Source organism: Lepisma saccharinum, chromosome 19 (assembly GCF_977018435.1).
Source record: "Lepisma saccharinum chromosome 19, izLepSacc3.1, whole genome shotgun sequence".
Lineage (NCBI taxonomy): Eukaryota > Metazoa > Arthropoda > Insecta > Zygentoma > Lepismatidae > Lepisma > Lepisma saccharinum.
In genome coordinates, this window is record NC_139247.1 from 50819078 (window position 1) to 50845508 (window position 26431).

At 38.1% G+C, this 26431-nt stretch overlaps 1 protein-coding gene across 1 annotated transcript in view; it reads left to right on the top strand.

Annotated features, from left to right (window-relative positions):
• Smg5 (Smg5 nonsense mediated mRNA decay factor) overlaps positions 1-23203 on the top strand; it is a 98825-nt gene extending 75622 nt beyond the window's left edge. Inside the window, exons 12-15 of the mRNA XM_083140852.1 lie at positions 8513-8720; positions 12139-12310; positions 16343-16512; positions 22402-23203. Of these exons, the coding sequence (XP_082996978.1) occupies positions 8513-8720; positions 12139-12310; positions 16343-16512; positions 22402-22469 (618 nt within the window). The 3' untranslated portion in view covers positions 22470-23203. The remainder of the gene's footprint in view (positions 1-8512; positions 8721-12138; positions 12311-16342; positions 16513-22401) is intronic.
• Positions 23204-26431: the final 3228 nt, after the last annotated feature.

Genomic DNA, 26431 nt, shown 5'->3' on the forward strand with positions numbered 1-26431 from the left:
GTGGCGTGTCCATGGGAGTTTGGTGTGGGTCATAATCCCCCTCTTCCCCTTTAGGACCCAGTATTCCTAAAAATAGAACGTCAATGAAAGGAAAAGATTACAAAATGAGGAAGGACTTCTGAAAAAAGTACACGTTAATCCCACCCCCTTTCAAAAATCCAAAACATGTTGATTTGACTACTAAGTCAGAGATCCCGGGTTCGAACCCCGACCTGGCCATAGGTGTTATTTGTGTTTGTCCCTTCATCAATTTTATCCTATCATCTTCACGATTAGAGAAAAGTGTAGGGAAAGCGAAGTAAAACAAACCAAATGAAACAATCAATCAATGATTTGATTTATGCTACTTAGCGTCGCTGACACATTTGGTTAATCGTGAAGATCATACAATACAATTAATGAAGATACAAAGGGTTCGAACCCGGAATTCCTGATGTCATAGCGTGCAGTGATAATAACTCCCCCGCGGTTGGTTGATTTGGTGTTTTAAGTCCACCTTATCTATATAAAAGCTGATCGGGACTGGACCTACAGTTTAAATTGGGATCCGAACCACTTGTGCCTCCACCGGGTATCGAACCCGGGACCCCTAGATTACAAGGCGACAACAAAGACGAGTGGAAAGCTCTTAACTATTCGGATACGTGGGTATCGGTAAAGCAAACTGCATTTTTCCTCAGAGGTAAATTTCAATTGGATTTTTGAAACACCATATTTATATGTGATTAACGTTAGCTATTTTCAATAAAATTGCATTGCTTGATTTCCCTAATTTCTCCATCACACGATCTCGTTACTGAAGGATCCGGGCTCGAGCCCTGGCCTGTACACGAGTGTTCCTTTGTAACCATACTCTTCACCCGTTTAATTTAATCAACCTTCATCGTCATGGCAGAAGTTAGGTAAAGTGATGGAAGAGCAACGCTAAAGAAAGGAAAAAGAGAAAAATACAAATAATTTCCTCCCAGTGCATCTGCAGGGTACTGTGAAATCAGGAGTCCATAGTTATGTGCTTATGATTGTCCCTCGTGACATCCATAAGTTCATTAGCTACTTATCGCGATTAAATCTATACACCTAGAAAAGGTGATGGGAGGTGGCAAAAATTAAATATATTAGAGGGGATGAACAGGTAGCAAAACACACTTTTTTGTAGTTTCTTCAACCGTATTCATTTGGCTTTTTAAGTTCTGGGATACATTTTTCATTCCAAATTATTTCATTATTCACTGCAGAGTACAACACATAGGAACAAGAATCCGCGCTCGTCACGGGTTCGAATCCAAGCCTGAGGTAACGTCATCATATCATCACTCATCCTCATTTTCGCTATAACCAAAAGTGGCAGAAAAGCGAAGTAAAATAAACCAAATCAACAAGAACAATTAAAAAAGGTAAAGTGTTCCCCTGTGCTTAGCACCACGCCATGAAGGCGTATAGGGGGTGTGGGGGTAACGCCCCACACTTTCTTGATCCGGTCGTGAGTGGGGGTGATGTGATCAGCATCACGCCCCTGACCGCCTTTACCCCCAAGGGTTTCCCCCAGGTACCCATGTTATTCGACGCTGGGTGGGCGCCGGGGCCGCTTCCATCGTTAGAAAAGTTCCCGGATTTGAACCGGCCGGGGATCGAACCCGGGACCTTTAGCATGGTAGTCAGACAAGAACAATTAGAACGCGTATTTATAACTGTTTAGCTTACCCAGTTTTTTTTTATTAGAGGCCAAAATATTATTGTATTTAAATAAAAACACTACTAAAACGAGAGCGTGAGCAATATTTGTTATTTAATTATTATATGTTCCATATAAGAAAAAGAAGAAACCATATTTTTTTTGTCTGCACATAATACAAGTACGTTCCCATTTCATAAATAATAAAACTACATCCCATATTGTACAACATGTAAATGGTTGTGGTGTAAATACAGAGAACATAATTACTGCAGAAAATTTTCCGCTGAGTTCTTTAGAGAATTTACAAGGAAATCGAAGAGAAACCAATCCCCTATCTCTCCTATAGGAGACAGACTGGAGGACCTGAAAGCACGGGTCTTCAACCATTGGAGCCGGGGCAAGGGAGGTAGAGGCAGAAATCTTCCCTTTCCCTTCGGGCGGCTGTCTATACCTGAAATTGGTCAGGCGGAGGAAGGGCCAGCTAGGGTATCCAGCCTTGTCCGCTGATGTGATTGAAAATAATTAGAGACGTGAGATTGATTGATCTATCTATGCTAGACTAGCTACTCATCAGTGCACGTCACTGCCAGTTGCTTCGATTGCTTCTTCGTCGTCCTCCAGGAAAATAAAGAATGCGTCACCATGTCTGGCTGAGGCGTTGACGATTTTCATTCAACAAAGGACCAAGCCAGACCAGGAGACATCATCAGCAAAGAAGAAACTGATGTTATTTTTTGAAGACATTGCCGACATTTCCAGAAGTGGATCAGGTTGAAATGAAAAGAGAAATTTGCAACATAGTGAATAACAAAGAACTTGAAATATTACGAAGAGGACCAACAACAGGCAATGCTGATTATTCGTTCCAAACACCGGAAACCAGCAGTCAGGCGTATGCCCGCTATCCCGATGCTCAAACCCCTACTTCACCAATCTCTGATTGGTTCCCCTGGTTTTCATATTACAAGAAATGTATGTTACCCTCTATTGTAAGAATGTATATGTATGCCTCTGTATGTTTGCTATGTAATAAAGAATAAAGTTGTAAGAAAAAAATAATATAAAAGAAAGCAACAAAATGCATATAGCATCTGTTGTATGTGTGTATGCATATTATATATGTATTATTCTTTTCCAATATTAAAGAAAGCAATCCATCTTTGGGAACGGTGTAGAAAGCAGTAGTGGAATGGCAGGGAAATGGCATGGGCACGGCACTGTATGTGTGAATTAGCCTTCAATGTGATTGACGTTTTAACCAACCGTAGTCAAAGTTTGGTTGTTTTGCGGAAACAGATCTTGTTAGCGTATCGCGTCGTAGGCGGCTGATCGACATAGCTGTCCTACAGTCGTCTTCTGGAGTGTGTGCCTCGATGAGTTTCAGCAACCTCAGTTGCGAAGTAAAAGTTGTATGGGTAACATCGCTCTCCCGGTACCACGTTGCCAAGCGTACGTCTGTTTTTCTGTTGTTTTTATTAGCTTGTTTGTACACTGTGTGGGTGTTTTGTGTACTATTGTACAGGGTGAACGAAGTTAGTAATAAGGTCTCTTTTATACAGCGTATATTGATACACTTGTAAGTTGAATTGTATCTTCTGCAAATATGGTGTATGAAGAAACAAACTGACGGAGTACTAATTGAGGTGAGTGTACAACTTTTTATCCAGTACGGCGCTGATCAACTCTCCCGTTTTTTACAGTACGTTTGGCAACATGCGCTCATTTGTTTCGTCCCGCCAGCAACGTTCGGCTGCCTTGTGACACGAAAATGCCCGATGTCAGTCGAAGAGAATTCAACTGATCGCTGATTCGTTGTTTCCCACCCGCCAGCAGGAAATGCGAGCAGTATAAGATGTTTTTCGCGCATTCCCTTAACATTTTGTACAAGCGAAAAAATAAACCGATTCTTGGAATCGTCGACCGCTTTTCCAGGCCACCGTCCCCAACCATCCCATGCTGAAGATTTCGCCGATGCTTTTGATGTCAGCGTCGCTATTGACTCTCGCTACTCCCGCAGGCTTTCCCCCCGAGGGACCGAGTGTCCACTTGCTAAAGACAACAGATCTGCTCCTTATTAATTCCTGACAGTGGCCCGTGTTGACTCTCTCCGGATGAGCGATTGGCTGGAGCGCCTTTCTCGCTCGCTGTTTCTTGAGCCACCTCAAGCGGGCAAACAGAGCAAGTTAAACACCGTTCGGGAGGGGAAGGGGGTTAACCGCATCGCTTTTGTTTAGCCACGCCTCACGGTTGAATCACGCGTTGCGCACACCGATCAAGTGCTGCGTCAACACGAAAAGGAGATAACAACCATTATAAATTTTGCAGTGCTTAAAACAGCGGCGGTAAACAGCGGGGTTCGAACGGACGAGAGTTTTTGAAGTATTTACTTCCGCAGGAATAGGTCGGCGTGCGCGGGGGGTGATTAACGCTTTCGAATTTTTGCGTCTCAGGATGTTTAACTCGTAGCAGCGTTGCCATGTTGACTTTTGAAAAGTCTGTCAAAAGGCGAAGTTCTCTGGTGTGCATTGCATCGTGCCACGGGTATGGAAGTAATGCTGGAGCGAAATTCTTTGCTTCTGGGCCAACGCGGCGAGTTCATGGAAATTATAAAAAAAGGTAAAGTTCCCCGTGCCATGAAGACGCATTTAGGGGATTGGGTGGGGGGAGTTGCATTATCGATCTGCCATTTTGGATGTGATGTGCTCAACACCACGCTCCGGCCGCCTTTACCCCCAGGGTTGCCTCCAGATACCCATTGATTTGAGGCTGAGGCCCAGAGGGCCGATTTATGCGAGGACAATGCCAGCAAAATTCCGACCTTAGATCATCCACCCTTGGAATCGAACCCGGGTCTCTTGCGTGGCAGTCAGATGCCAAACCGACTAGACCACCACAGCTTCTGATGAAAAATATAAGGTCATTGTAATTATTATGTGGGGAAACTATTGTTGAAAAATATTTTCGAGTTTTAATATTTAGATAGTTTGATGTATAAATTAGCATCGGGAGGAGGAAGGTCAAACGGTCCGTCGACCCCCCCCCCCCTTCCAGGAAATGGCATCGTTCATACAAGCATGTTATTTTGATAGTCTATAATGAGAACAATGTTCACTTATGAGTATTCCAGCAGAATAATCAAATTGAAAAATTGCTTTAGACTGAGAAATTAAGTGTAAAATGCAAGATTGCCATACTAATTAGTTTGGACTAGTCATTACTAATTATAAATAACATAATTAAAAGGGTGTTAATTGTATAAAAAAATCTTCTATTACTTCAAACAGTGTGATTTTGAGGGGAAATTGTTGAAATTAAGTTGAACTGTTATTCTCACTTTTTCAATTGAAGATGAAGTTACAAGGGAGAGGAGTAAATCTGCATTCACCCGTATGTGAACCGCACGCGACGCCACTAGTCAAATGTGAAGGAACGAAGCAAACTTGTCACTACCAGACGATCTGAGACACCTTTAGTGCAAAGATATTGCTGCATATTTGCTCATGTGGACACCCAGCTTAAGGCTACGCACGCACGCTCGCTCGCTCACTCACTCTCTATCTCTATCTGGGACATGGTGGAGTGGTGTGATTAGCACAGCACTATGCTCTGGTAGTCTTCACTTGCAGGCGCCCACTGATGGGAGGCTAGATAGTCCCCAGAGCCACTTAATGCAGGTGTATCAATGAATAATTTCTATGAGTTTTGGGGCACAAGTCGTGGAAATTATATTTGTTTGTTTTTTTCGTGAGAATGTGGGACCAGCATAAAAATCCAAAATATATAAATCAGAAAGCCTACATTAGCATTAAAGGAAGAAAAGAAGCGCATCTATTTCCCACAGTTTCCACCAGCTCCCCGTGGCATTCTCTGGCATTTCTCCTGTGAAGAAGGGCTGTTTTGATACGTGAACACTGTTCATGCCGAGAGAGGGATAATTACCCCTGTAACACACTCAAATTAAAAAATATTTTTAAAAAAACATGAAATATTAGTTATAAATTGTCAAGATCCCTTCATGTCACATATATACATACATACAGACATACGCACGAGTGTGGAACCCCAGTCAGACTCCCAATTTTTGTGTGCGTCTGTCTGTTCCTCCCACTCTCACTGCCCCACCCTTTTCTCTTGCATACATATTGGTGGAACAGGATAAAAAGATAAGAAAGCTGAGGGAAACTCATTACTTTCATATTTGAACATCATCAGTTAATCGTCCATGCTTACCAAAAAAATCAGGAAATTACCAGTAAATCAGTAGACCTGGCAACCATTTGCTAACAGACCAGACAGGGGAAAAGGGGGGAGGGGGTTTGAATTCATGTAACGAAAAATCCACCATTCCACCCACCCATGTTTTCCTTCGTGTGCTGCCACATCGTGGCGGCCAATGTACACTTTAACCTCAGAGTAGCTTTAATGAACTCTCTTTTAACTTGTGTTTACTGATGTGTTTACCGTGGATTTCCATTCCTATTCAAACAGAGCATAGGCCGAAGGTAAACGTTGCTGCTTGTTGGTATAGGCGTAAGCGATTACACAGAAAGGGTTGTAAAAATACCAGCAGGATGTTGCAAGTCTAGAAGGTTGTAATCAACTGCTGTTCTATTGGCATGTTAAAAGAGCCTTTCTTGTATGAATCTGCTTTTATCCTACAGAAGTGACATGTGATCTTACTCATGTATGAGATAAATTGCTATGTACCAACTGAGTAATACAATTGTTCCAGCTATTTTTTGTCAACTTTTCGCTCTGTAAAGAAGACAAAGTACAGAGCTTATCATGTGTTGTTTACACACAAAATGTCTGGAAATCCACTCATTTAGTTAGAGCATTGGGAAAATAGAGGGGTATGAAAACCTTGGAGCAAGAATGTGTGAATGATGCAAATTCTCAAGAAGGTGCTTTGTCACCATGCCATCCTCTTTGGCACAGCATGCTATAATGCCAGGGGTCGTGGGTACGAATCACAGCCTGGGCATGGGTATTCTTTTTGTCATTACTCATTGTCACTCATCCTAATCATCGAAATTTGTCAAAAGTAGCAGGAAATAAAACAAAATGCATTGTTACCAGTGTGATATTTGTAGGGGGGGATGAGGGGGAATACTTCTGGATTGTGAGGTCCCAGGTTCGAATCCCAGCCTGGGCATGGGCGTTCGTGAGTGTCCATTCATCTTTCATCACTCATCCCCATCTTCGCAATTAGCCAAAATTTGCAGAAAAGCGAAGTAAAATAAACCAAATCAATCAATCAACTCTTGATGATGCATCCCCCATCTCAGGTGAATTTTTAGCCCTGTTTTGAGAGAGAATTTATTGGGATGTCTTCCACTGAAAATGTTTTTCACACATATTGGAGGGGGGAATTTTCCCTCATCGCTGCTCAGATACAACCCTACTTATAAAATCTGTGCCACCATCGTACACACTCTTCTTGCACGTGCTGAGTATATTCATTTTAGTCTCTTTGTTGTACATGTATCAAGAAGAAAAACAAATGTGTAAAAATTATCTTGACTGCAGCAGACAGTGGCGGCGATTAGGGGGCGAGTGCGCCCCAACTTTTCGCCACTTTTGTCTCCACACTATGCTAAACCTTATCTACAAAGAAACATATATACTGCCTTTGCCCCCCCCCCCTCCCCAAGTTTTTTGGCACCTTGCCTCGCCCGGTTTTGGAACCCAATTGCAGCTACTGGCAGGAAGTATTGTCGGAAGCAAAATTGTTTCAATGAAATTGTATTTCTATTTGCTTTAGGAATTTTTACCTCATGGTGTTGCCAACACTTGTTGACTGTCACTTGTTTAACAATGCTATGCAATTTTCGAAACTTGTATTTGTGAAATGGATTGTAACATAGAGTTGCAGTTGGGGTATTTTATATAAATAGTAATTGCAGGATTGCTGTTATTCCTGGTTGAATTTTTCCGATACTTCCCGTATGGAGGAACATTTGAAAAGTGAATTGTTTGCAAATTGATCACAGCCAATGAGGAGCTCAAAATTACATCCACATGGAATTTTGCACCATTCCTATTGAGATTTTGTACCAAATTATTATTATTAATCTTCTTTGGCTGTTTGAAACCATGAAGCTGGCCGTTGTTGTTTCACAAATGGCAATGTATAAGGTTGCATTTTTGTGTTTGTAATGCTTGCCTCATAAAAACATACACATATTTTGTTGCATTTAAAAACTACCATTTTATTTTATTGGAACACCTTTTACTATCCTAATTTATGGAAGAAAGTAAAATTGATCATAAATTTGGGCATTGTCAGAAATTTTTGTAAAACTTGAATAGGAGAAATAACATAATAATTATTTTATTTTTAATTTTTTTTTAATTGTATTTACATTTCATGCAGTTAGTGTATTGAATTGCACAGTTATTATTTTTTGATATTAACATTTACATATTTCTTGTAAGAAAAATGTTGAAAAGTCAGGGGGAATTTAAGTCATAAAATGTTTGTAGTTGACTTCTTACATAAAAATCTAATTTTTGGAATACTATGGAACATGTTATTCTTTGGACTAAATGGTACAATGTGTGAAAACATAACCAGGTTCCTGTATTGTACACTCGATTTTTTCAATCTAAGTAATTTTTTCTTTGGTTATTTTTCAAGACTAAGCTAGTTGAACTTTATTTCTGTTATAAGTAATAAAAGTAGCAAGCTTTCTGCTTTTTTGTAACTTGATATGAAGGATGCCCATTTCGTGGAGGGCTGGTGGTTGTTCATAAAGAAATATGAACCAAAAATTAAAACCTCAAAGAAAGTTTTCTCTGAGCCTTTAATGGTTCCTTTTTATCTTCTTCTTACAGACAGGAGATTCTCGCCGCCAGCTTATGCAGCACATGGGACAGCTGTGGTTGAGGGCTGAGGTGCGAGATCTGGAAACCAGAGTGAGGAGGAGAGGAGCGAGCTTTTCACCGTACCTAGTCGTGGACAGCGATGCACTTATTCATCATATTTCGCTTGTGAAACAGTTAGTTGGTGCACGGAAGTTTATTGTTCTTATTCCTACAGTTGGTGAGTGACATGTCGTGGGAAAATTTCTGACTTTCATTGAGTGTGTTTGTTCGAATAGAAAGTTAAAAATCCATTAGTTACCAGTCATGCTTCATCAAGTGAAACAACTTAATAAAATTAGTGCCTTCCTCCATGTCAGAGTGGTTAGCACAGCATTCTGTGATGACAGGAGTCCCATGTTCGAATTCCACCCTGGATATGGGTGTTCATTGCGAGTGTCCCATCATCAATTTCATCATATCATCACTCATTCTCATCTAATGAAGAACTTTAAAAAGATCTAAGATCAATTACTTTCGTGTGTGAGTACGATTTGTCGATCAAAACAACGTTTCAGAGGTCAAGACTGCCTCCTTCTTCAGGTTAATGCATATTCTTAGGCACCAAACATGGTGTCACATTAAGAAAGTGTTAGTTGAGGATACAAGTTAAAGGTTATGGTAAAAAACACTACTGAAGAACCAGCATTGTAGCTATAAAAACAGTCATTCTGTCCACACACAAATCTAAAACCGCGCATATCACAATCTAAAACCTCATAAAAGAAACATCCGAAGTGGCTGTTATGAGCCATCATTCGCTTCTCCCAAGCACTGGCCGGGTGGCTTCGGATGTTTCTTTTATGAGGTTTTAGATTGTGATATGCGCGGTTTTAGATTTGTGTGTGGACAGAATGACTGTTTTTATAGCTACAATGCAGGTTCTTCAGTAGTGTTTTTTACCATAACCTTTAACTCGTATCCTCAACGAACACTTTCTTAACATGACACCATGTTTGGTGCCTAAGAATACGCATTAACCTAAAGAAGGAGGCAGTCTTGACATGTTTTGATCGACAAATCGTACTCACACACGTAAGTAATTGATCTTAGATCTTTTTAAAGTTCTTCATTACTTAGCTGTGAGTAATACGCACATCACAATATGTTATTCATTCTCATCTTTGGGATTAGCCAAAACTGGCAGAAATAAACTACTGAAAAATGTGAAAAGAACAAGTGTATTAATAGAAAGAAAGTTAATACTAGTTGGTTCATAATTGTAAGGAGATTATCCCAGTCGCTCCCTCAGAGAAAAAATATACCCTCTTCACCTTGCAGTACTCTGCCTAACATCTGAGGCCCACTGCCCTGATCCGATCCCTTCCTATTTATAGGTTCTGCTAATGACCCAAGATCCCTGCAGATTTCCGCTGGTCGGCTGTCCAGTGAGACACTAATCTATCCCAATGACCAAGAATTTTAAAAAAGCCATTACATGCATACAGAGCAACACCCATATATACAAAAGTTGCATATGCACGATTTAAAAACACATGAATATTAATGCCACCAAAGTACATGCAACTAAAACCTCGCCATAACATAAAAAGGATCAAGTAATGGTCTCATTATTACAACTTGTTATTCAAAATTTAAATGAAAATAAAATATTACTGAAACATTGCTTTCCTAGATGCTTGGCTCCTTTATAACATTTGGCTAAGGACAAGAGGTACAGTTTTTGCATTGATTGCCATTTTATTTAAATTAGGGCTGATCCAAAACCAATGCTGATGCTTATACTGATGCCAATATCTGAAGATTGTGACAACGGAAAATACACTCCTCATAAAAAGTTTGGAATATTGTTATATTAGGCAATAGGTGATACACAAGATCTTGGAATTCAACAACACATGGTATCTGTCTGATGGACATTCTCATGCTTTCGCCGACATATGCCACACCCTGGCTATCACCTATTGTCCAATCGTCGTCGCCTTGTAATCAAGGGGTCCCGAGTTCGATTCCCGGTGGAGGCACATAGTGGTTCAGATCTCACTTTAAACTGTAGGTTCAGTCCCGATTAGCTTTACTGTGCATCAAGTAGACTTAAAACCAATCAATCAAAACCTATCACCTAATATAACAATATTCCAAACATTTTGTGAGGAGTGTAGCTCAGAATATTTATAATTTTAACATGCAAGTTTTTCATTAGAGCTATACTACAGCAATCTGTCAGGGTTTTGTTTCAAAATATTATTGTGAAAATTCTGTATTTTGCTTAATTTTAAGAACATTTATAGACTTCTGCATGGGGGTTGCATGATATTTATGCAGACTTTGCGAGACACCTAGACTCCGGAAAGTATTAGCTGGTATCAGTGATAAATTCCCACCAATTCCAATATCGGTATAGGCATTAGCTCAGTCGTAATTAAAATGCACTTAAATATTGAAAAATGCCTGCAATATATTCTCAGTATATACAGGGTATCTATAAAAGAACTCCGGGGGTTTTGAAGCTAAATATTTTATTAAAAACTGAAACTCAGGGAAAAAGTAAATACATATTTTTGAAGGTAATATTATCAAGTTTTGTTTACAATTTAGTAAATTCCAATGTGTGCCCCGTTTGTAGCACGGCACACATCCAAACGATAATCAACTTCTTGCCACATCCTGGCCAGCATGTCTGGGGGTGATGGTTGCCTCAGATGCGATAATTCTTTGCCTTAGATGGTTGACATCTTGAATTTTCTCTGCATAAACCATGTTCTTCACATGTCCCATAGGAAAAGTCTAAGGGAGTATGGTCCAGAGTTCTTAGAGGCCATGGAATAGGCCCTTTCCTTCCAATCCACATTTTCAGTTTTGTCCAAAGGCTAAACACCACCATACTCACGTCGAAAGTTCTGCTGTATAGTAATAACAGATCCAGTTTCTACAAGCCATATCACACACTGCGCCTTGTTCTGTGGCGTCGCCTGTGCACTGAACTGAACTGCACTGACTGTGTTCAGCTCGGCTCAGCCACTTCAAGGTCAACACTGTGCAGCGTTGCCAACCTTTGTTGGAATAAACTCCAAACTGCATGAATAAAACTTGATGGGCTACTGATTTCAAAGTAATTAACTAACCTGAGTTACCTAATACCGTTTGCACGCTATCATTGTTTAAAACCCTGGAGTTCTTTTATAGACACCCTGTATTTCTCGATATGTGGCTGGTGCAAGATAGATAAAGGCTATTAAAAATAATGTCCACAAATGTGTTTGGATTCTCATGTATTTCTTATGAGGAATGAAGATGTTCCTCCCTAACATTTCCATTATTCAAAGCTAAATATTGCTATTTCTGATCTGATGTTAATTTCTTCAACTTTTCTTCTATCTGTCCATATGGCTTTGTGCTGTTCTATTGTGACATATTCCTGGAGTAAATAGAAAAAGGTAACACTTCCATAAGTATGATTGTAAAATTCTATCATCCATCTGACACCAGGCAGCATAGATTTATATCCCTATTTTTTGGTGTTCATGCTACTTAAGGAACATGTAACTTTTATCCTTAACTTCTAAGTAAAAATCGACAGTTAAAATGAAATATTGTTTGTATGAATGTAAATATTAATAAACCCTATGTTATTACAGTTGTGTCGGCATTGGATGAGCTGAAGAGAGAGAGTGGACGAGCAAGAGAGGCCATTCGGTGGCTGGAAGCTCAGTTTCAAAGAGGAAACAGGTTCCTGCGAGCCCAACGCAGTCAGGAGAGGCTGCCCCTTCCTCTCATTAAATACCCAAAGAAGAAGGATAAAGAGGCATGGTAAGGGGAAAAACTTTATACTCTTCATATAGCTCAAATTCATAATTCCACTTTTTGCTTGCATTCAGTCAAAAAATCACTACAAACGAAATTAAATGATATTGTAATACAGGGTTGAGCTTGAAAATCCACCGGGGTGTAAGGGATGACCTTTTGAGGCACCCAAATGTCAACCTCACTTCCACACAGTACAGCATAGGAAATGCAGGCTAGCGATGCTCTGGCACCTGGACCTATAGCCAGTAAAATCATCTGTAGGGCTATGTATTGTCCTGTGTTTTGTCCATGTATGTGCTGAACGCTCCTTTACAGCCTCAGCTTTTAACAAGATAAGGAGATTTTAGTCCTCGGAGACATGTTGATTTTAGTTACAATATAAGGGGCTGGACACTGTATAATGTGACAGGGGCAAATAACCGAAGTGTTTGATTCACCCGAGAAGGTTATTTCAATCAATCAAACAATGAAAAATCACCATGCCTCATCTTGCATGGTCTGAAACTTTCTCCTAAATTAATGTGATATAATGAACTATAGGGTGGGAAAGGAGGGGTGATGTGATGTGGCTGGACAAGAAGGGGAGTGGAATAGCCAAGTGAGCGAGATGATGTGATCAGGTTTGTCGTGTCCAACACCATATGTTAAAATTTTGAGATATTTTGCTTTGTAATCTGTCATCATAGTTTTGCTTAATTATAAAAAGAACACTAATTATGTTATAAATAGACATCGGATTTTTAGGTTCCTAAAATAGGCTCTAAAAATTCTAAAATAGGTCCTAAATATCGTAAGTAGGCTCGAAATATCCTGAAGTAGATTTAAAAAAACTTAAAATAGTTCAAAATTCCTGAAAAATGCTGATTAGGTATAGTCACCGGCAATGAAAATGGGACACCTATATCCTGAAATACTCACTATCTTGCATAACGTTGTGTGTGTTGCCTAACCCTACGCCGATGGCAGAACTTACAACTTATACCTGGACCTTACGTGTACGGATGTACGGTCCAGACCTTAGTCCGTACGCTAAATGCACGGCTTGTCAAAATTTGCTCTTGCAGTTTTATCTGTAATATTTCCCTAAACAATTCTTAAACCAATCGTACGGACCTAGATACAAATGTGTGTTCGGTATTTACTTTTCAAAAGTTTGCAATGCTGCATAGCAAAGGAAGAAATCGGGAAAACTCCTGTCGCCCGTTACACAATCCCATTTCTCTCACTGTTCATTGGTGGAGCCATCTCGCGTCACTACTTGCAGAGACTTGTTCTCGTTCGCCTGGTCTACAGTTAGCTGGTACAGATAATACCATTGGAAATTTGCTATTATAATCCACTCTTCGCCGTATAGTTAGGCAAGAATCTTTTTTCATGTTATCCACAGTGAAACTCTGCAATTTTGTCTGTGGGGATCATCGTATATGCTGAAAATAATCTTTCGACAAAAACATAGTCAGTGGTGCAAACTTCATTGCTGAAATGTTAGTTTACAATACGTGTGTGCAAGTGACGCGAAAGTGAGCAAGACAACACAGATCGGACCAATTTGGGTTGTACAGGTAACAGTGGCACCAGACATTTTGCTTTGTTTAGAGCTTTGAAAAATCACCATGGACTTTGAGGAAGGAAAATCGGCAGAGAGCACTTTTCCAACATGTTCGTTATTGAATTTTTTCATGACCAAACAAAGCAAATGCCTCTGTGTGACATAAAAATCCTGTAAAACCTTTAAAAATATATACAAAAACCTTAAAAAAAGGCTTGATTTAGGTGCATAAACCGAAAATAGGTTCTAACAAGCAACGTAGGTTTTTTTAGGCACTATAAAACTTCATCAGTTGTTGCATTTTTTAACGAAACGCTGACATAACTTATTATTTCTTACATGTCTGTAAAGGAAAAAATAAGTTAAAAACCTAAAATCCGATGTCTAGTTATAAATAACTAATAGTACATGGCTTTGCAGACAGCAGATCGCTGAATTTGCTATTTTTTACCTTGGACAACTTTATCGCTTGTTTTATAAGTCTGATACAATCAGCACATATAACAGATGATATGATAAGGAAAGTACATTTTACAGTTGTCCTTTTTTCAGCACAAACTGCTAGATTGTGAACCAATAGAGATAGTGAACCTTATCATACATTATATTAATGGTTCAATGCCCTGGAGCTGCAGATTGGTTTTCTGCATGATGTCCTCTTGGTCTGTCTGAAAGATTTAAAATGTGTAGCTGAAGTTGTAGTGAGCTCAAATGTTTTTAGAGGAAAAATTTCCAAGGCTTGCATTGCAATTTGCACCTGAGGTACAGCTTGCTGAATTTAGGGGGGAAAAGTCGAACTTGAGAGATACTGAAATTGTAGTACCAATGTGGTTCTTAGAACTGACTCTCAAGTTCCAGATATGAAACTAAATTGTAAGATACATGCAGAGATATCTTGTCGTCTTTGCTAAGATCTCATTAGGATAATGAATTTGCTATGCGTTGATTCCTTTTAGAATTATTTTCAAATTGATTTAATCGGGGTCATTGTTTTCATTGCTGTTCAGCTTGGAACCTGAGTGAACTTGCACCCCTCCTTTTTTAAATTATAAATTAAACAAAGTAATTAAATTGCGACTGCAAAGTGCATACTTCAGTAATATTCACACCACAGTATTCACAGATATAATAGCTACACTGCTTTCAGCTTAAAGTTGTTGTTATGTAAGAAAGAAAGCATGCTTTAATTATTAGAGCCCAAAGTTTGATTTAGTTCTTCATATCAGTCTTTAGTCTAGGTACCATTTTCAAAAATGTGAAGACCCATATCACCAGGTAATGCCCAGTGTGTCATAGGTCATCTGGGAAGGGTCACATGCCCTCCGACTGTACACCAAAGTCTAAGGCAGTTAAAATAGTAAACAACTCCCTTGAAATCGAATGCAGGACTTGGTTTTCCATTATATTTGTGTGGTGCTCTATGGTTCTGTCTACAATAGGTGAACTTTGAGGATTTCCGAACCACACTAAACTGGATCCGAGAATCGGAGACATTGGCACCTTCATTCAAAAATCTTTGATAGAGAAAGTTTTGAATTTTCGTAACATAATGCTCTGATCTGTAACCAATGTTTCACATATTTTTAAAATTTTGATCTTTTACATTCAATAAATTCAGTGTGGAGGGGGGGGGGGTAACAACAAGGGAGAAATAATATCCCCCCAGTTAAGAAAATTTCTATAAAGCATCTCTCCAGCTAGGAAAATTTGCATAGACATCCTCACATCCATAATCAAACTGTACCAAGAATATCACACCTTCAATTTTTTTTATTTAACATAAGGCTCCTTTGCTTGTTGAAACTACCAATCATTCATTTAATTTGTTCCCTTTGATCATCATTCATTCTCATTTTCACAGTTAACCTCCAGTGATAGAAAAGTGACACATAAACCACCACAGAAATAAAATAACTTGTCTGAAGTTAAGTGATGTTTTTCCATTATTAAATCAGTTACAGTCATGCCTGCATCATAATTCAGCATTGGCGACTACAGTAAAATTCTGTAAGATGTTTGTAAATAATACGTAATAATACATCCTCCTCCATGGTCGTGTGGTCTAAGGAGCTGTGCTTTGGACTCCAACTGAGGGACGGCATGGGTTCAAGTCTGCCTGGGTTGTCTCTGGGTTCTCGGCGTGTGTATAGGACCAGTAGCAACCTGCCATTGTGATGAAATTGGGGAGCTACAGGCGAGTAGCGTAACCTGGTCTCGGAACTCTCCTATAACGGCTGAGGGTTCGACGTTCTGCCCCCACGTCCCCCCATTACTGGTTGAAGATCTCCACACCTCTAGGTAGGATTGTGGGAGGGAGACTGGCAGTTGGGAAATAGGCCAAGGTCCTTCAAGGGCTGTCGAGCCACTGGTTATTACAATAATAGAAATGGCAGGGTCAAACTATTTGAAATTTTGGTAATGTGATGTGCCTGTGGTGCTTGTTAATGAAGGAGATGAGGTACAATATTTTTTTTTCTTTCTTTTAGGCTGTTCTTTCAGGTGGTTGAGTGCTGTCACTACTTCAGTAGGCAGAATGGAGTCCATGAACCAGACACTGCACTCGTGACACTCCTGACGGGACAGAGAATCAGTTCCTCGCCGAAGGACGAAACTTCCAGCAAGGGATTCAGTCCAGTGGGTCTTGCTAAATCAGCTGGTGAGATAACTTTCATATGTTTTTTATTTTATTATTATTATTATTAAGTTTCAGTTCATACGGTCTTTCATTTACTTCATTTCTCAGCTAGATTGATTTAACCCATGTAATGTGTTTCATGATCATCAACTTCTCCTTTGACATTATGCTATTGCAATAAACTTTTTTCGGTATAGATAGTAATGCCACATGTCAAAACAAGAAAATTGTTGACACATCTAACTGCTTAAACACCCTAGATTCAAGTCTAAGGCAAGAATTTCCCTTGTTTGTACAACATAACTTTTATTTCACATTACAGACCTAGTTGTACTTACTGTATAGCCAGAAGTAAACTGTACCGAAAGTTGACAACACTGTACATCGTTGGTATTGTGTGGGAAACTAGGGAGTGCAGCTACAATGTGACATTAGTTCCTACAGAGAAGAGTTATAGTGAAAGGAGATCTGCAATGGCCTCAAGTATTCAAGAGAATGCGTTTGTTATACTATTATACAAAAGTTGCCATTACAACATTGTGCGCTTTGTTGGATTAAATTTCTAGAACTTGTGCTTGAAAGTTCACTACACGTGGAAATGTTACTCAATGCATTAATAAAATTGTGTAATGTTTGCAAACTTGCTGAGTTGCTATGAGAAATGTTTTGTGTTGGATGGATGGCACTTAGAACATATATTCTGACTGTTCTGTTTATGTTCAAATGTTGAGTACAGTACCTGTTGTTGTGTTGATACAAGTAATATTTTTCATTATACTTACCAAATTAAATAAAACATTACATGTTCTACATTTCAGTATACTTTATATCTGGCCATACTGTAAGAACACAACTCTATCCACATTGAAACATGATGATTTTTCATTATTCAGCATCCTCTTGTGCTTCAATGTGAATAGTAACCATTCTGTGATCATTTACCACATCCAGCTTCCCCCATTTAACATGATAATGTACACAATGAAACATTACAAGTGTTTTTATCATGACACTGAAAGAACTTATATGCAACACACTGACAAATTTCACCACCTGGAAGCCCTTTCCAATCACTGCGGGGATCCTTCCATCTGTTGACACTGGAGATAGCACTTACCACAGCTCAGGATTTCTTTTCAAGTGGAATTTGAACACTTTGTTTTCCACAGTGGCAAGGGAAAGACAACCAACTCAATAGGAGAAAGCAATTCAGATGATGAAGGGTAAAGAATTTGCCCTTCTGAAGGACTTGTGCAGTTTTTTTGCACCAAAAGTGACCAACATCATTGTAGTAAAGGTAAAGTTCCCCATGCCGTGAAGGCACAGATGTGAAGATAAGGCCCCATACGTTCTCTGTTTGACCATTTTTCAAGGTGATGTTATCAGCACCATGCTGTGGCCACTTTTACTTCCCAGGTTGCCTCCGGGTACCCATTTGTTTGAGGCTAGTTGAACCCCAGACCTGCTTTATGCGTAGGCAAAGCTGAAAAAAGGCCACCGTGGGAATTGAACCGTGGTCTCCTGCATGGAAGTCAAGACACCCTATCAACTAGACCACCATGGCTACATTATTGTACAGGGTAATTCAAAATGAATGACGCAACTTTACACAGTTATTATGCCGTTACTATTGATGATAGAAAATCAGAGAAGGCATCAATATAAAGAAGAACTCTGGAAGTTTTACTCACGTGACTCACATTATAAGGATTCATCATAGGAACCACGTGCAACACAGAAAAGGTCCAAACGATAATTAAGTACTTGCTATGCATGAGACAGCTAGTCATTGTCAACAGTTTCGAAGGCACTAACAATTCGCAGTTGTATATTAAAAAATATTTCTATTAAGAACACAATAAAAGTATCATATAAAATCTATTTTACTTACGTATTTGTGAGTCTACTCCTTGAGTTAGCTACATTTCGGGGAAGTGACTGCCCCCTTCTTCAGTCGTTCTTTAAGCATGCGATACTGCCATGCCGCGTCGTTATATCATACAAGGAAAGATTGGACGGGTAGGATTGGGGAAAAAAATTATCAGAAAAAACTATATCCCTTTCACCCTGCATTTCCTTAAAAGTTGTCATGTTCACTATAAATTCCCTTAAAATTCATTAAAAGCAGTAAAAACAAGTTAAAAATCCAAAAACTGTGTTCACTCCCATCTGCGTGTTAATCTGCGGAACATCAGCTGATGAATTTTAAGGGAATTTATAGTGAACATGACAAGTTTTAAGGAAATGCAGGGTGAAAGGGACATGGCTTTTTCTGATAATTTTTTTCTCAATCCTACCCGTCCAACCTTTCCTTGTATCATATAATGACGGTGCATGGCAGTATCGCATGCTTAAAGAACGCCTGCAGTAGGGGGCAGTCGCTTCCCCGAAACGTAGCTAACTCAAGGAGTAGACTCACAAATACATAAGTAAAATAGCTTTTATATGATATTTTTATTGGGTTCTTAATAGAAATATTATTTAATATTGTGAGTAATATGCACCAAATCCAATATGAATTTGCAGTTGTAACTTTGGCAAATCTTTCGGAAGGGTGAAACATATGCATTACTACCGAAAAGCATGCGGAAATGTCTTTGCACCATTGCGATCTTCTCGATAGCTCCAACACACAATATGCCTTGTACTGGTCATTAGCCATTTTGCAATACTGGCGATCCTGGTGGGGCATCGGCTAAGCAGAATAAGCCCGCTAAGTGGGAATAAAACTTCCAGAATAACTGTGTAAAGTTGCACTATTCATTTGGAATTACCCTATATTATCTCACTGGAGTCTTGCTCATAGTCTAGAAATGTTGATTTGTGGATTTGATGATTTAATTTGTGGACAGTTCTAGGAGATGAGAACCAGGCCATAAACCAAAATCAAAGACACATCCACAGCCTTATAACTGGTCAAGTGCCCCATCAACAGTTGAAACATCTTATTACACTGAATTGTGTGAAGGGTGACTGCTGTTAGATACTGAAGGTCTGTTCAGTTGCCTCTGTTGGAACATTTGATTTGTTGTCAGAAAAGCAGTTATAAAACAACTTGCTATCTTGGAGTTGTTCACATGTTAAAATTAGGGATGGGACTGATTAGTCGGTACTCTATCGGTATCAACCGATATAGGTATCATCAGTTTATCGCTAAAATTACTGATTATTTTACCAATCCGATATATCTATAAATAGCTTATAATTTAGTGCAAAATTCTGCCATTTTGTTATAATTTTTATGGATTATCTCCATGTCCTGCTTTTTAATAAGGAGGTCAATGATCCATTCAGGTTCCTCTAAGACCATTTGCAATTTTATATCGGATCGGTATTGGCCAAAATTCCCTGTTGGCCAATCCCTTATAAAAGTGTTACTGTGAACACTAAAGATGAGTGCAACATAAAAATATATAATATAATTATATTGTTACTGTTCACTGTGTAGCATTCATGTGGATCTAAACAGTGTACATACTAAAATACTTAATGGATGTGGAAGTGCCACAGTTTACATTAAAACAAAACTGGCCAATCATGTTGTGCAAAGATGCATAACCATTATTCCAAAGAATTTGCATAGGCACAAGAATTTTTCATTGATCATTTGGTAAACATGTTCGTTTGAGCTATACAGAGCACTGTGCCGCTCAAGTATTTCTTCTTGATAATGCATGTTGTTTGTTACCCTCACTACCTTTTATCTTTGCTCATGAAGCTTGGCAACACATAAATTCAGGACAGTATTCATCAAAATGTAAAATTCACAATACAGAAGGAAGGGAATCAAGATATAGAATATTGTGACCTCGCCAAAGTTAGGGATGGTGTAGTATTTATAATTGCAATGTACAGAAGACCCACTGTGCGTAAATTGTTCAAATATAAGAACTTAGCGCATGTTATGTCCCAAAAAAAAATGTATAGATCCACCAAAATATTTGAAACCCCAGGGAAGCCTGCAGTTCACATATTTTCCGAGGTTTCAGAAAGCTTGGTGGATCTATAGCAGAGTTCTAAAACTAACTTTAAAACTAGATAAGGCATGTACTTACTTTGTTCTCTAGCTTTCACCACATCATGTGGCTTCCTCAGGAGATAGGAAAAGAATAGTCAAGATTTAAGACTTGGGAAGGTAAGTTAAGTTTAAAAAAAGTTGAAAAGATAAAATACAGTGTAGTGCCCTGTTACTCCACCCTACAACGAACAGTCAGTTGCCAGCCATACATCGGGTAGGAAGCAGTGACAGGGCAGTGACACTGTATTTTATTTTTTTAACCTTAACTTACCTTCCCATGTCTCAAATCTTGACTATTCTTGACCTATCTCCTGAGGAAGCCACATGATGTGGTGAAAGCTAGAGAACAAAGTACATGCCAAAACTGGTGTTTATTACTTAGTAACTTTAAAACGTTTACTACATACTGTGTGATATATCAGCCAATTCCACCACTTCCAGTACGTAGTGTCCTTTTTGAGTGACCAAATGCATTGACTCGTTTTTGCTAGTCACTGTCTTCCAACCCATCCTGCAGCAAGAAACGTGACTTCCGCAAATGCCTTCTCATCAGCTGAATGGAGTGTCATGCAGAGTGGCCTCTGGCAGTGCAAACATTACCATTACAAGTTAGATCAGAGGGGTGTAATTTTTTATATAGTATTCTTTTTTGCCTATAAAATACTGAGAACAGCCAGTTTTCCTTATTCACAAATAGTTTGTCAATGGGCCACTTAGGCATCTTTCTCATATCATATCATACTTTGGAAATGAACCAAAATATTCTGATCTTGTATTTTATTATTTGCAAAATGGCTGTAGCAATGTGGACAGTTACCTTTGTGGGTAACAGTCAACTGCAAGAAATACAGTTGTTGCCAAGTACTGAATGTTTCACTTCATAAACATGTACTTTATGCTTGTTCTTTATTCCCCCATATTTATTACACAGGATATGTATTCTGGAAGCTAAAGAAATTGTTGATTGTGCAATGTCTTGTTGCAAGGGATGGAGATAAAAAAGATGTACAAGATTCTTGACCATATAATTGCAGTAAACATACTATTATAATATAATTAGAGCATTCATCATTAATATGTAACATTATAAAACAATTACCAACATATTGGCACTTTTAGGAATATTTCAGAGTTCCCACTCATCTGAAAACTAAGAAAAACTGACAATTTTGTAAAAACATTCATAAACTTTGAAAAGTCAGGAAAATTGAATGGTTTTTGTATTTTTATTCTGATATTAACACAGGTAAAACTTGCAAATTTTCTGCACAAGGCATCTTCTCACATTTGAAGCAATCCCCAAAGTTTACATGTTTATTAATGTTTTAATGAAGATTATATGTTATTTGACTGCAAACAAAGTTAAATTTTTTAAGCATTTTCTTTCACGTACTTTTATTGGTATTTCTGGTGCACACTTAATTATTAAGTATATATTTCCACTTTTTTAAACAGTCATCATCAGTTGAGATCTGATATTAGGATGGTCACAAATTGCTTTCAATTCTTCTTTTTATTTTCTTCATTTTCCTATTGCTGGCCTCCGTGGTGGAGTGGATAGCACAGCATGGTATGACGCCAGGGGTCCCAGGTTTGAATTCCGTCCTCGGCGTGGCCGTTCTTTTTGATTGTCTCTTAATCATTTTCATCTTGTTCCTCATCCTGATCTTCATGATTAGCCAAAAGTGACAGAAAACCGAAGTAAAATAACTCAAATCAATAAATCAGTCTTCTTTGCCTATTATTTCTCTTCTTTTTTCTTCCTCATTTAGTTTGTATGTGGTACATCTCTAATGTTAACAGTTTGAAACAGTTGAATAAATATACTCTGTGTTTAATTCTGTAAAAATAATTTGCAACTACATTTTTGTAATTTTCCTCTATCTTTTTAGGTGTAAACTTGGAGAATGTGGAAGCATTTCATACAAAGTGGAAGACATCAAGCAAAAGTCATGGCTGAGGTACCCAACACTGCCATGTGATGGCATAGGAGCTAGGCATCGAAAAACAACCCATGGAATTGGGGGGAAGTCGAATGAAATAAAGAGGTGAGATTCAAGAATAAAGAAGGAAAACTCGAAACACTGAAGATGTGAGCTGCCGCATAAACATGAAACTAAAAAGAAAAAGAAATTTTTAAAAATGAAAGAAATACAATAATTAGCCATCATTAACGGAGCCAATTAAATACAGCAAAGATTTTTTGTTAGCTATCGTGCAGCATCAGTGTATCCAACTTGAGATGACTGACCACCTTAAATGAACTGAAGAATAGGAATAGATGGAAGTCAGTGAGAAGAGCAACTAATGAAATCTACAACACAAACACAGGAAAAACTTTTTTTTTCTTTTAATCTTGATTCTTGTGGTGCTCACTATTGACTGTTTTATCCAGCTAATCTGTATATGTAAACTTTTAATGTCTTAGTCTAATGCACTATTGTTTGAGAGTTGGTTGCTGCCTGATAAATCACCAGTGTGGTTTGAGATAATTTTGGCTGTGTGACACAACAGCGACCAAACAACCCAATTCGGTGAAAGTAAAGGTGGCAATTAGCGGCTCAATCAGCTACCAGGGAAATGTTTTTTGTCTTTTTTTTAATTTGTCCAGCACTTCTTTGAGAAGTTAATTTGAAAACATTATGTAGTATCAAAAGGCAGTAAAGATGAAATCTGCAATAAAACAAAATGATTATTTCATTGTTCTTTCATTTTCCCTGCATCTTCTTTTGTGTATCATTAATAAAATATCAAATGTTTGATTTGTTTACATCGTAATAAATTCTACCATGATCCTGGTGGATTTGACGATGAAAGAATGAAATTGCGTATTGAGACATTTATTTTACAAGAACATGATGTATACCTTTATAATTGAACGGCTCCTGAGTAAAACTTGATAACCCACACTAACTAACTGACTCTCTAGCCTTCTTAAACCCGAAGGTTCATGGCTGCAGCAACACAGGCCTTCCATCTGTCCCTATCTTGAGCAATATCTATATACTCTTTTCCATCTCTACCGATTTCCTTTAGGTCCATCTCAACGTTGTCCCTCCATCTTCGTCTTGGCCTTCCTACAGGTCTCTTACCATCAGGTTTCCCAACAAGAATCCTGTGAACTCCTTTTTCCTCTCCCATTCGTGCCACATGGCCTGCCCATCTAAGTCTTCTTGATTTAATTATTCTAATAATATCGACATGAATACAAATTATGTAGTTCTAAATTATGTAACCTTCTCCACTCACCTGTCTCCTCATCCCTTTTAGGTACAAATATTTTCCTAAGGATCTTATTTTCAAATACTCTCAATTTGTGTTCCTCTTTCAATGTAAGGGACCAAGTTTCACACCCATATAATACTACAGGCAAAACTACTGTTTTGTATATTTTAACTTTTAGTTTCTTAGATATTAAACGAGAAGACAAAAGTTTATGAAGAGAGAAGTAACATGCATTTCCTGAATTAAGCCTGCTTTTTATTTCCTCTTTAATATAATTTTCATTTGTTAATATTACTCCTAAGTATTTGAATTTGGAAACTGGTTCAAATGAGTTGTTATCAATAATTAGATTTTGATTATTACCTAACACTTGGTTTCGGCCTGTAAGCATATATTTAGTTTTCTCTTTGTTAACTTCCAAATCTATCTCTTTAGCAGTTTTGAAAAATATTTTAGCATTATTCTTGATTGTATTTATATCATCCCCTAATAAGTCTACATCATCTGCATATGCTAACAACTGAGTCATACCATTTAATATCAGTCCTTCGTTAGTTTCTTTTACCTTCCTAACAGCATATTCTAAGGCAAAATTAAAGAGCAATGGAGATAATGCATCGCCTTTGATAACCCACACTCCATTCAAAATTGAGTTAACATTGGATTCAGTTGCTGCAGTCTTCAGTAGCTGTACAGTAGTTAATGAAGTTTCTTAACTAGCCTGTGACGGTCAGAAAAACACTGAAACATCTGGACAGAATGTAATATAGAGGCTTTCACCTGCATTTTTCTCGGGTTTCATACTTTTGTGATTATCAAGTTTTACCCCCAGCCACTCAATTGTAATATGGTTCAATTCCAGATAGAGTTTAGTTTAGTTTTATAACTCTTAGTATTTTACATCAAAGATGCACACACAGCTTCTAATACAAAGATGCAGTTATTTTTGCCACAATTTCATTTCACATTTACAGACGTTTTTGTACAAGGTTTGGAATAAAAGTACTGAATTTCCCATTGCACACCTGACTACGAAATTACCAGGGTTCCAGATCTTGAGTAGTATGTTAAGCATTAATACTATATATCCTCATACTGGAAATTGTTATTTTTTCACAAATTTATTTAATTGCAATGCGATATAAAGTTCCAATGTTGAATTGTAAACACACATTCTAAATTGTAAATCTATTGATGTATAGTTAAGATTTGTTCATATTTCACAATATGCTATAGTAATCAGTTTTAACCCTTTCCAGATGAGCAATGGACATAGCCCATCATTCACTACAAAATTTTATTGTGAATGAACAACAGGTTATCATTGCACCGTGTCTCTTGTGCACTTTTGTTGTAACCACCTCTTTTGAATTCTCACCACTGAATTTTACTTGTACTCATGTGGATTTAAGTTGCACATTTGTTTATACTCTTGAAAAATAACATTGAGTAATTTATATCCACATTGTGGAAAATATATACTGTGATTCCACTTCAAATTTTGCAGTTAGTGATGATGTCTATCCTACTAGGAGCTTTTTAGGTTATTTTCATGAATTAATTCTATAATACCTATTGAAAATATGTTTTCAGTACAATGTTATATTTTTTTTTGCATTTATTATTTATGTAAAAAAAGTGTTACAGAAGAAATTCATAAAAGTGTTGTAGATTTTAGAGAAGAGAAATGTTAATAATACACTTGACAACATATTTTCTATGATTTCTTTAAAAACTCAGTATGTATTCTCAGTCCCGTCTGGAAAGGGTTAAAACAAGTAACTGGATATAGAAGCTGAAATATTTTCAGGCCTGTGGTTGACCCACATCAAAAGGTCTGATGCCATTGAAGAGTTTCCCCCTAGTTTTGAAAGTAATTAAAATTTACACCACCTTCATGATCAGATTAGAGTTCATGTCCTTTATACTACTTCTGACACAGCCACAAATTTAACTGTAAATGGGAAATTATTACTTGAGTAGGGTTTTTGACTTCGACCTCTGAAATTTCACACCCTCCTTATAAGTAACAGAAGTACTTTCGTAATGAATTTGTTGTATCTAATTTGGAGGCAGGTGATAGCCATTTAAAAAAAGAGAATAAAAACTATCCAAGTAGTAAGTGATTGATACATGTAAACTTCTCAAAAGGAGTTTTAGGAAATTCTTTCTAATGCAGAATGATTCAAAAGTTGCCTAAACCTAACTTAGGTTCTGCATTTTGACAGAACACTCCTTACCTTGGGGAACTTTGAGACTGAAGCAACAGGTTGCAAGCAACACAGGCTCCATCCACTCTGTAGAAAAGCATTCACTGTGCATGCATTACCAACCACGATATTAAAAATAATGACAGTCTGAGTGACAAACAACACACACAGTTTGCCACGTCACTTCTGTTCAAAAGGTTACTTTTATTTCTGAAGGTTTGTTTCGAACAGAGACGTGCTGTTTGATGCTTTGATCTGAGAACTTCCTCAATCGTGGAGATCAAACCTACAATGGATTTCATCTAGTGTGCAAACTACTACTATAGCATTATCCATTTGTAGGTTTGATTCCCATGTCCAGACAGTGACTCGAGCTCGGGATGTTCTATGGAGAGATAGATTGTGATTTGATCAATCAATCGTCTTTGGCCACCGAGGTGGTGTCATCATGAATGAAACCTAATGTATCGTACAGTGGAATGTACAA